General features: G+C 47.4%; 1 protein-coding gene across 3 annotated transcripts in view; it reads left to right on the top strand.

The window, feature by feature from the left end:
* Window positions 1-12,823, top strand: part of LOC141164556 (uncharacterized) — a 101,389-nt gene that overhangs the window by 69,414 nt on the left and 19,152 nt on the right. For all 3 annotated transcript variants that reach the window (XM_073649945.1, XM_073649959.1, XM_073649953.1), the window contains 2 exons: window positions 2,051-2,174; window positions 2,290-2,384. In XM_073649945.1, the coding sequence (XP_073506046.1) occupies window positions 2,051-2,174; window positions 2,290-2,384 (219 nt within the window). The remainder of the gene's footprint in view (window positions 1-2,050; window positions 2,175-2,289; window positions 2,385-12,823) is intronic.

The following is a 12,823-nucleotide window of genomic DNA, read 5'->3' as shown; positions in this document are numbered from 1 at the left end:
GGTCACCTGTGTAACAGACCCAGGGAGGTATCAAGGACCACACGCGTATCGTTACAACCGCATGTAGCTTCCTCAGGGGCAAAAGTGCGATTGGCTTACAGCCTATGTCTCAATATATATGTATGTCACCGATAAGTAATCATATGACAATGAGTAATAAGAGAATCGTTATCACTTGGAATCAGGTTTTGTGTACCGGCGTCCCCTTAAATTAAGGATCACATGGTGCACCCATATGACATGAACCCAGTAATATGTATGGTGGTTCAAGGAGCGCGCAAACAATCTGGCGGAAGTGACTGTGTCCAGTACACTGCACATGCACGCCTGACTGCTGGAAGAGCCGGAAGTCACAATTGTAATGTTATCACCTACCAACCGAAAAACCACGCATAGGCACCAGGCACAGGTGGTCTCCGGAAGTCACAAGTGCAGAATGTATAGATGCACGCTGCGCAAGCATTCAGTTAGAGTGCATCCGGCATGAGTATCTAGCCGAGGTCACAAGTCCAAGAATGACAGGGCTGCTTTGTACACGCCGCACAAACAAATACATTTGAAGTATACCCAGCACAGCAAGAAATTTCAGGCATGATACCAGACAGTGCATGGTCTTATGAAATCATGCCCCATGGGGAGAGGGGGAAGGAGCTACATTGCACAATAGGTACATGAAAGGACCCTCAAAGTACATAAAAAATGAATATAAGGGGTAAAAATCAAATCAGCAGGGAGTAATAACAGAGGGGTATCAGAGCTCAAAGTTTATATTAATGGCATACAAACCCTGAAAAACTGTACAAAAAAAAGACATATTCAAAGTGAATCATCAAGTAAGGACCAAAATGATGGCCCTTACATACGGTAAGTATGTGTAATAGTTAAAGGTGGAACAGGTAAGTATCAGTAAGGCAGTCAAAAATTTTAAATCAAAGTTACCTCATATTGACCAGATGAATAGCCACATATATATAACGCCCATAAAATGGAAAACATGATAGTCAAGGCATATAAAGTTCAAAAATGCTTATAAGCATGTATATGTATACAGTTAAGCACAACCATGCTTAATAGACACTCATGCTGTAATATAACAATTCAAACCTCACAAATGATGGACTCCAAACAAATATATAAATATATTACACGACGGTAACAAGCAACAGATTTATGTCAAGTGGTCAGATTGTGAAAAGGGTAGGTACCCTGTAAAGCAAGAGCAGACTGGTATGAACATGCTTATAAGCATGTTCTTGGTTGTGGGACGTCCCATTGGTTCACAACAGTCTGCTCTTGCTTTACAGGATACCCTATTCACAATCTGGACCCAAACATTTGTTGTACAATTTCTCCTGAGTACGCCGATACCCCATGTGTGGTCGAAAATTACTATTTCAGCACCTCCTGCACAATCATGCTGTGATCGGTCAGTCAGATTGACTGACCAATCACAGTGCCCTGAGTGCAGGGACCGACATCATGGGTCCCCGCACTTCTTCCTGTGCCTCTCAGTTGTCAGTGACAGCTGTCGGCACTGGATTGTCACTGCGTGTTTACAGTGACAGTTTAAAGTCGTGGTGGGCATAGCACGGCATGGTGTGGGAACTGACACCTGCTCATGACGTGCTGTGTCCGTTATTGGTCATTAAGGGGTTAATAACATTTTAAAAGCAAATAAAGGGGGCGGAAGCTTTTTTACATGAGAATAAATCCCCATAAACAATAATTATGAGGATGAAGACAATTCCTTAAAAGCCGAAAATAAAGGCTAAACAGTTATGAATTAAAGGGACTGAAAAGACAAACAACGTATGTTCTCAAAGCACAGAGAATATAGGGCAGTGATAAAACAGCAGCTCGTGTGCATCTAATAATCAGAATATGAGGATAGACGCCTGTAAATGCCAAGTAGGAGAACGAGATGGATTAGTAGGCATGTGACCTGCAGGAAGTGATAGAAGGGAAGAAAGACAAGACATGTTACACCATCATGTGGCGCTTTCAGGGGCTAAGAAGCATTCTCCGTGATGTCGGTCTCGTTTGTTGTCAGGTTCCTCTCCGGTGTCAGGACGTCACTCTCTATTTCTCCCAGGAGGAGTGGGATTATGTAGAAGGACACAAGGATCAGTACAGGGACTTTATGATGGAGGAGCATCAGTCTCTCACATCTCCAGGTAAGAAGAGACAATCCTGATTATAGAGGAGATCCGGGCTGAGGGTCTCTCGATGCCCCATTCTCTGATAATCACATGTACGTGATCTATTCTGACATTTTGTTATCTCCTATAGATCATGGCAGTCAGAGAGATTCAGCTAAGAGATGGCTGTGTCCTTCATACTCCCTGGATGAGGAGGAAAAGAGAAATGTCCTCCAGGATCCTGAGGTGGGTAAAGCGGAGATTCCTGGAAGTCCCCTCACATGTAGATATCTATTTGTGACAAAACTGCTTAAAATCTACTGTAGATGTGACGATACAGCTTAAAATCTTTATCAGCCAGACATTTAGATTTGTTAATCCAAGAGAAATACACTATTGTGTTTCTGTTGACTTGTATGTGTATTGCTATGGCGCAAGAAGGACATACGATTATTTGTATAACCCTGAATTTTGTCTCCTCTTGGGTCTGTGTAACAATGTTGTTTGTTACTATGCTAATTGCCTATTAACTAAGTCAGCAGAATGTTGATTTAAAGAGCCCCTGCTATACCAGCTGTGTAATTGAATGAGACCTGAGTGAGCCCTGAATCTTTACCTCTAATCCTGACCTGTGACTGATGACCTTTATATGTACCGTGTTTTTCGGACTATAAGACGCACCGGACCATAAGACGCACCTAGGTTTTAACCCCTTAAGGACCCTGGGATTTTCCGTTTTTGGATTTTCATTTTTTGCTTCCTTTGTTCCCAGAGCCATAGCGTTTTTATTTTTTGGTCAATATGGCCGTGTGAGGGCCTGTTTTTTGCGGGATGAGTTGTACTTTTGAACGACATTACTAGTTTTACCATATCGTGTACGGGAAAACAGGAAAAAAATTCCAACTGCGGTGAAATTGCAAAAAAAGTGCAATACCACAGATATTTTTTAATTTTTTTTTACCACGTTCACTGAATGCTAAAACTGACCGGCCATTCTTATTCTTCCGGTCATTATGAGTTTGTAGATACCAAACATGTGCAGGTTCTTTTCTATTTAAGTGGTGAAAAAAATTCCAAAGTTTGATTAAAAAAAAAAAAAAAATAATGGCGCCATTTTGCAAGACCCGTAGCGTCTCCATTTTTCGGGATCTGGGGCCGAGTGAGGGCTTATTTTTTGCATGCCAAGCTGAAGTTTTTATTGATACCATTTTGGGGTAGATCCGATGTTTTGATCGCCCTTTATTGCATTTTATTACGATGTTGTGGCGACCAAAAAACGTAATTCTGAACATGGAATACCAAATATGTGTATGTGTTTTTTTTTAATTATTTTATTTTGAATGGGGCGAAACTTTTTAAAAATTTAACTTTTATATATTTTTTAATTTTTTAAATATTTTTAAAAACTTTTTTTTTTCACTTTTTGCTTGCTTCTATAGTCTCCATAGGAGACTAGAAGCAGCACTTGTCTGATCGCCTCTGCTACATAGAGGTGATGAGCAGATCACCTCTATGTAGCATAAATGATCCCGTGCTATGAGCGCCGACCACTAGGTGGCGCTGATAGCGATCAGAACATGACAACTACTGGGGTCTGCTGCATACCCAGGGTTGTCATGCCCACCCATCAGTGACCCGCGCTCACGTGACGGGGTCACCAATGGGTGGGGTAAGTGGCGCGTTTCCGGCACGGCGATGTTAAATGCCACTGTCAGAGATTGACAGCAGCATTTAGCATGTTAACATCGCTATCCATCCGCAGCTGTTGCGGGCACATGTCAGCTGTAAGAATCAGCTGACATGTGCCCGGTTCAGTGTGGGCTCAGCGCCGGAGCCCGTGCTGAACAGGGGGTGACAGCCTGGTGCATACTAATACGTCCCAGGCTGTAAAGTGGTTAAAGGAGGAAAATAGGAAAAATAAAATTTAAGCAAAAAATGTGGTCATGATACCCTGTTAAGGGGGAGGGGTTCTGCTGCTGACACTGGTATAGGGGTAATGTCCCCCAATTCTGTTAATATCCTCCATCCTGGTATGTATGGCCCCTCCTTCCTGGTATAAGTGGCCCCCATCCCATCCTGGTATACCTGGCCCTCATCCCCATCCTGGTATGTATGGTACCCCTTGATCCCCCATCCTGGTATGCATGGCACCCCTTGAACCCCCATCCTGGTATGCATGGAACCCCTTTATCCCCCATCCTGGTATGCATGGCACCCCTTTATCCCCCATCCTGGTATGCATGGCACCCCTTGAGCCCCAATCCTGCTATGCATGGCACTCCTTGAGCTCCCATCCTGGTATGCATGGCACCCTCTGAGCACCCATCCTGGTATGCATGGCACCCCTTGAGCCCCCATCCTGGTATGCATGGCACCCCTTGAGCCCCTATCCTGGTATGCATGGCACCCCTTGATACCCCATCCTGGTATGCATGGCACCCCTTGAGCCCCCATCCTGGTATGCATGGCACCCCTTGAGCCCCCATCCTGGTATGCATGGCACCCCTTGAGCCCCCATCCTGGTATGCATGGCACCCCTTGAGCCCCCATCCTGGTATGCATGGCACCCCTTGAGCCCCCATCCTGGTATGCATGGCACCCCTGGAGTCCCCATCCTGGTATGCATGGCACCCCTGGAGCCCCCATCCTGGTATGCATGGCACCCTTTTAGCCCCCATCCTGGTATGCATGGCACCCCTTGAGCCCCCATCCTGGTATGCATGGCACCCCTTGAGCCCCTATCCTGGTATGCATGGCACCTCTTGATGCACCATCCTGGTATGCATGGCACCCCTTGAGCCCCCATCCTGGTATGCATGGCACCCTTTTATCCCCCATCCTGGTATGCATGGCACCCCTTGATACCCCATCCTGTTATGCATGACACCCTCTGAGCCCCCTTCCTGGTATGCACGGCACCCCTTGAGCCCCCATCCTGGTATGCATGGCACCCCTTGAGCCCCAATCCTGGTATGCATGGCACCCCTTGAGCCCCATTCCTGGTATGCATGGCACCCCTTGAGCCCCCATCCTGGTATGCATCGCACCCTCTGAGCCCCCATCCTGGTATGCATGGCACCCCTTGAGCCCCCATCCTGATATGCATGGCACCCCTTGAGACCCCATCCTGGTATGCATGGCACCCCTTGAGCCCCCATCCTGGTATGCTGGGCACCCCTTGAGCCCCCATCCTGGTATGCATGGCACCCCTTGAGCCCCCATCCTGGTATGCATGGCACCCCTTGAGCCCCCATCATGGTATGCATGGCACCCATTGATACCACATCCTGGTATGCATGTCACCCCTTGAGCCCCCATCTTGGTATGCATGGCACCCTTTTAGCCCCCATCCTGGTATGCATGGCACCTCTTGAGCCCCCATCCTGGTATGCATGACACCCTCTGAGCCCCCTTCCTGGTATGCATGGCACCCCTTGAGCCCCAATCCTGGTATGCATGGCACACCTTGAGCCCCCATCCTGGTATGCATGGCACCCTCTGAGCCCCCATCATGGTATGCATGGCACCACTTGAGCCCCCATCCTGGTATGCATGGCACCCCTTGAGCCCCCATCCTGATATGCATGGCACCCCATGAGACCCCATCCTGGTATGCATGGCACCCCTTCAGCCCCCATCCTGGTATGCATGGCACCCTCTGAGCCCCCATTCTGGTATGCATGGCACCCATTGAGCCCCCATCCTGGTATGCATGGCACTCCTTGAGCCCCCATCCTGGTATGCATGGCACCCTCAGAGCCCCCATCCTGGTATGCATGGCACCCCTTGAGCCCCCATCCTGGTATGCATGGCACCCCTTGAGCCCCCATCCTGTTATGCATGGCACCCCTTGAGCCCCCATCCTGGTATGCATGGCACCCCTTGAGCCCCCATCCTGTTATGCATGGCACCCCTTGAGCCTCCATACTGGTATGCATGGCACCATCTGAGCCCCCATCCTGGTATGCATGGCACCCCTTGAGCCCCCATCCTAGTATTCATGGCACCCCTTGAGCCCCCATCTTGGTATGCATGGCACCCTCTGAGCCCCTATCCTGGTATGCATGGCACCTCTTGAGCCCCCATCCTGGTATGCATGGCACCCCTTCAGCCTCCATCGTGGTATGCATGGCACCCTCTGAGCCCCCATCCTGGTATGCATGGCACCCTCTGAGCCCCCATCCTGGTATGCATCGCACCCTCTGAGCCCCCATCCTGGTATGCATGGCACCCCTCAAACCACCATCCTGGTATCCATGGCACCCTCTGAGCCCCTATCTTGGTATGCATGGCACCCTCTGAGCCCCTATCCTGGTATGCATGGCACCCTCTGAGCCCCCATCCTGGTATCCATGGCACCCTCTGAGCCCCTATCCTGGTATGCATGGCACCCTCTGAGCCCCCATCCTGGTATCCATGGCACCCTCTGAGCCCCTATCCTGGTATACATGGCACCCTCTGAGCCCCCATCCTGGTATCCATGGCACCCTGTGGGCCCCCATCCTGGTATGCATGGCACCCTCTGAGCCCCCATCCTGGTATCCATGGCACCCTCTGAGCCCCTATCCTGCTATGCATGGCACCCTGTGGGCCCCCATCCTGGTATGCATGGCACCCTCTGAGCCCCCATCACGCTGCTCTCTCCCCCAGCGCTCTCCCGCTCTGCTGCCGACACTCTCACTGTGTGAGCTGCGCATGGCAGGGCCTGCATGGCATCACTGCCATGCGCCCTCACACAGTGTGAGACGCTGTGCTGGAATAGTCACTGCTCCCCACACCGGGACTCTGTGCGTGGGGAGCAGTGACCATTCAGTCTGTTCAATAGCCGGCACACTGTACCGCAGCGCGGCTCCTGCTTCCGCTCTGCGGTCAGTGTGCCGGCTATTAAAGACCATGGATATTCACTACAACCCATGAGAGTGGGTTGTAGGGAATATTCATGAGCTTTAATAGCAGGCACACAGACCGCAGAGCGGCAGCAGGAGCCGCGCTGCGGCTCCAGTGTGCCGGCTATTAAGAAAAATGAATATTCATTGCTCTCCACGCCCATGGGCGTGGGGAGCAGGGAATATTCATTTTCTTTACTAGCGGGCACAGCGTAGGCTGCAGCAGGCGGCTGCTGCCTCCTGTGCCGTGCTGTTCCCCCACTGCCGCTCCCCCACACCCTCCACCACGCACAGCCATGTATATAGTATTCGGACTATAAGACGCACACCCCACTTTCCTTCAAAATTTTGGAGGAAAAAAGTGCGTCTTATAGTCCGAAAAATACGGTAAATAGGAAGAGGGTTTTTCTGTCCTGCTGAAAACAGATTTAAAACAGAGAATCAAGGAGAAGCAAGAGGACACACAGACTCTGAGACCATCAGCTTGGTAGTATGGCTTTACCTAAAGAGACACATTCTAGAGGAGTGTCAATTGCATTTGCCAACAATACCCCCTTTTTGTTAACTGAATCAATGATTGATCCAGAAGGCAGATATATTTTTGTGAAAGGTCTTCTAGCGGGAACCTTGGTAACTATCGGCAATCTTTATGCCCCTAATAAAGAACAAATTAAATGGATCATATCCAAACTAAATAAATTCCGTTCTTTCATAGAAGGAACACCAATCCTTGGAGGAGATTTAAATATTCCTTTGGATCCCTCCTTATATTCTACTTCAAAAAAATGTTGGACTTCCTATTGAAATATTGTCAGGATAAAAAAATTGCTCCACACCCTTTCACTTTTCGACATATGGCGCTATCTCCACCCCAACGATTTGGACTTTACGTTTTTTTCTCATCTCCACAATTCTTACCATAGGATTGATTACGTCTTTCTACCAAGATCCCTCCTGTCAAACACTTTGAAAGCAGAAATTCTCCCATCAATCCATTCAGACCATTCTATAGTCTGTTTGATTTTCACTTTCTAAACCCCACTCTAATTACCGTTCGTGGAGATTAAACGAATCAATCTTAACTTCAGATTCTAATAGAGAATTCAGAACGCTCTATCCAACTTCTTTAAAATGAATGACACACCAGAAATAAGCTATCCAATCCTCTGGGAAACCCATAAAGCTGTGGTCAGAGGTGAACTGATCTCCATAGCCTCCCATCTAAATAAACAACGCAAAAAGATTACGCAAAACTTTGCAAAGCTAAAACTTATATCCATTCCCTAAAAACTTCTACTGGCCAAAGCACAACAGATCACAAATTGATCTCCTCAGAATTCTTAAAGTATTACTCAAGCCTTTATAATCTACATCAAGATGAATCTGACCTAGACAAGGAAAGGAAGCGTGTTGAAATACAATCATTCCTAACTAGTCTTAAATTACCTACATTATCACCTGAACAACAAACTACTCTTTCCAAACCATTCACTTTAAGTGAGGTCAGATCCACCCTGGCTAGCAACCCTAAAGGGAAAGCCCCCGGCCCTGACGGCCTCCCTACAATATACTATAAGACCTTCTCCAAGACCTTATAACCATTCTTTCTCAAAATGTGTAATGAGATACTCCAGGGTAAATCCTTCCCTCCTCAAACTCTAGAAGCCCATATATCTCTTATACAAGGCAAGGATCCTGAATACTGTAGTAACTACAGACCTATCTCCTTATTAAATGTTGATCTAAAAACTTATGCTAGTATGCTTGCAAAATGTATCGCTGACTTTTTACCAAGTTTGATCTCCCTAGATCAAACTGGCTTTATCAGGGGGAGAGAGGGGAAGGAAAATGCCTGGCGAGTCCTTCACTTGATACAATATTCTACCCATCATAAACTCCCATTAGTGCTTTTAGGCACTGATGTGGAGAAAGCTTTTAGGCAGAGTGGATTGGATCTTTCTACAGGAGACCCTTGTTTCAATTTTCCCTCTCTAGTGACAGCAGCTATTCTACAGATGTACTCCCAGCCCTACGCCAAGATCAAACTTAATAACTCACTAACTCAATCATTTACTACACTGTGTGCAGAATTATTAGGCAAATGAGTATTTTGCTCACATGATACTTTTTATACATGTTGTCCTACTCCAAGCTGCATAGGCTTGAGAGCCAACTACCAATTAAGTAAATCTGGTGATGTGCATCTCTGTAATGAGGAGGGGTGTTGACTAATGACATCAACACCCTATTTAAGGTGTGCTTAATTATTAGGCAACTTCCTTTCCTTTGGCAAAATGGGTCAGAAGAGAGATTTGACGGGCTCAGAAAAGTCCAAAATTGTGAGATGCCTTGCAGAGGGATGCAGCAGTCTTGAAATTTCCAAACTTTTGAAGCGTGATCACCGAACAATCAATCGTTTCATGGCAAATAGCCAACAGGGTCGCAAGAAGCGTGTTGGCCAAAAAAGGCACAAAATAACTGCCCATGAATTGAGGAAAATCAAGCGTGAAGCTGCCAAGATGCCATTCGCCACCAGTTTTGCCATATTTCAGAGCTGCAACGTTACTGGAGTATCAAAAAGCACAAGGTGTGCGATACTCAGGGACATGGCCAAGGTAAGGAAGGCTGAAAAACCACCAGCTCTGAACAAGAAACATAAGATAAAACATCAAGAATGGGCCAATAAATATCTTAAGACTGATTTTTCAAAGGTTTTATGGACTGATGAAATGAGAGTGACTCTTGATGGGCCAGATGGATGGGCCAGAGGCTGGATCAGTAAAGGGCAGAGAGCTCCACTCTGACTCAGACGCCAGCAAGGTGGAGGTGGGGTACTGGTATGGGCTGGGGACGCGCCCCCTGGGCCGTGGGGATACCCGGAGCCGGGCCTTGTAGATGCTGGGGGTAGTAGTCAAACCAGGGTAGTCTATGTGTATTTGGTTTAAATAGTCCGACTACTCCACCTGTGGATTGCGGTCATTGGTAAGCGCCGCTGCGGAGCTGTCCACTGAAGCTGGTGATATGCGCAGCAAGGTAGTGTAACTCCCCACAGGAAGAGTGTAGCTTCAGGGCAGCGTGAGTGGATGATGGTGGTGATAGTGCGGGGTGTCGCGGTGTAAGAAGAATCACAGAGTCCAGATGATGCAGTCCCAGATCTTTTACTCACGATTAAGCAGTTCCACTTACAGGACCAGTGTAAGAGCCCACGGTGTCCTGTGCTCACGCAGTAAGGGGCTCGGTCGACCCTCAGGTATCTCTGGAGCATTTAGCAGGACCCCCTTCAGTGTGTCCTCTCTGGCCTCTCTCCTTGTACCACACACCTAGCGGCACCTCTGTCCAGTGTCCTCGGGCCTTGGCGGGCGACGTGTGTTCCGTCCCCTGGCCCTATGTGGCTACCTTCCTGGTGGCTGGTGTGGACGGCCTGCTGTACTTGAAGTGCTGCAGCCTCCGGTTCCCAGTTGAGCCCTGTAGTCTCTGCTGGTTGAGGGATCCGGTTCCCTTCTTCTGGCCTGACCCCCCTACCTCCTGGCAGCGGCGGGCGTACGGTTGGCAGCTGCACGGCCCGTACCCCTAGGGTCCCTTCGGTTCCTGTCCTGGAGCCTTCCTGCTCCCCTTTCCTCTCTTCACTCCTTTCAGGCTCAGGCCTCCTGACTAGGTCCACCTCTGGAGCAGAGCCCAAACAGAGCCTCTGCTCCTACACTCTCCTCCTCTGACTGAACCGAACCCTAATCTAAGATGGCTACTCTCTTTTATATGCTCCTACTCCTGTGCTCCCAGGATCTACGTCCTCCACCCATCCACTACCTAGTTCCCCCTCTCTAGGTGGTTCCTCCCCACTCCAGCCAGGGATCAGGGACAGTTGTTCTCTCCCGTAGGAGCATTGTCGCCCTGTCCCCCGGAAATGTGGTGTAGTGGATGTAGTGTTAGGGTCCTGAGCCATACTCCTTCCTTACCTGAGAGTGAGATACCACACCTCTGGGTGAGATGCAATACCTCTGTGGCGACCGAACCCTCAGGGGTGCCACACTGGTATCATCAAAGATGAACTTGTGGGACCTTTTCGGGTTGAGGATGGAGTGAAGCTCAACCCCCACACCTACTGCCAGTTTCTGGAAGACAACGTCTTCAAGCAGTGGTACAGGAAGAAGTCGGTATCGTTCAAGAAAAACATGATTTTGATGCAGGACAATGCTCCATCACATGCATTCAACTACTCCACAGCGTGACTGGCCAGTAAAGGTCTAAAAGAAGGAAAAATAATGACATGCCCCCCTAGTTCACTTGATCTGAACCACATAGAGAACCTGTAGTCCATCATAAAATGTAAGATCTACAGGGAGGGAAAACAGTACACCTCTCGGAGCCGTGTCTGGGAGGCTGTGGTGGCTGCTGCACGCAATGTTGATCGAAAACAGATCAAGCAACTGACAGAATCTATGGATAGAAGGCTGTTGAGTGTCATCATAAAGAAAGGTGGCTATATTGATCACTAATTTTTTTGGTTTTTGTTTTTGCATGTCAGAAATGTTTATTTCTAAATTTTGTGCACTGATATTGGTTTACCTGGTGAAAATAAACAAGTGAGATGGGATTATATTTGGTTTTTATTAAGTTGCCTAATAATTCTGCACAGTAATAGTTACCTGCACAAACAGATATCCTCCTAAGATAGCCAAATCTAAAAAAACCCACTCCAACTTCCAAAAGTATTAAGCTTGGATATTTATGAGTCTTTTTGGTTGATTGAGAACATACACTGTGTTCCAAATTATTATGCAAATAATATTTTCTCAGATTTTCCCAAATTACCTATATGAATTGCAGTCATTGTAATTTTCCAGTCAAATAACTATTAGAGTACAATTGAAAGGTTTTTGTACAAATTGCCTATGATAACAGTATATTTAAAAAAAAAATAAAAAACTCAAACTGCACTCAAAATGCATGTTCCAAATTATTATGCACGGCAGAGTTTTCAACCTTTTCATTTTAATAAAGAACAAAAAAATGGTCATTTTTGAAATTATAAGCATTAGCAGGTTATTACACACTGAAATCAAACAGTTTTCAACTCAAAACTTTATTCTAGGTGATGTTACATTTGCACATAGGACCCCTTGTCCGAAAGGAGCTTCTGAACTCTCTCGTCCATTGAATTTGTCAGGTTTTGGATGGTTTCTGCTTCAATTGTTTTGCATGAGGACAGAATACCCTCCCAGAGCTGTTGCTTAGATGTGAACTGCCTCCCGTCATCATAGACACTCCTTTTGATGATGCTCCAGAGGTTCTCAATGGGGTTGAGGTCAGGGGAGTATGGGTGCCACACCATAAGTTTGTCCCCTTTTATGCCCATAGCAGCCAGAGATGCAGATGTGTTATGTGCAGCATGAGACGGGGCATTATCATGCATGAAAATGATCTTGCTGCGGAATGCACGGTTCTTCTTCCCTGAACCATGGAAGGAAGTGTTGTTTGAGAAACTCAACATACATTATGGAGATCATCTTTACCCCTTCAGGGATCCTAAAAGGGCCGACAATCTCTCTCCCCATGATTCCAGCCCAAAACATTACTCCACCTCCTCCTTGTTAGCGCCGTAGCCGTGTTTGAATGGGGTGTCCATCAACCAGCCATCCTCCACTCCATCCATCTGGACCATCGAGATCATTCCAGGAATCAGAGAGACCATGGATACATTTGGGGAGACCAGGTTGGGACGATGAAGTCACCTGGCCCCATGTATATGTTGTTTGGGGTTGCCAGGTGGGACCTTCCAGTCGCCTGGAACTCATGGAGACA

Source organism: Phyllobates terribilis, unplaced genomic scaffold (assembly GCF_046119375.1).
Source record: "Phyllobates terribilis strain yellow unplaced genomic scaffold, ASM4611937v1 Scaffold_1__5_contigs__length_1240528914, whole genome shotgun sequence".
Lineage (NCBI taxonomy): Eukaryota > Metazoa > Chordata > Amphibia > Anura > Dendrobatidae > Phyllobates > Phyllobates terribilis.
The sequence above is the reverse complement of the archived record's forward strand: the minus strand, read 5'-3'. Positions and strand labels throughout refer to the sequence as shown.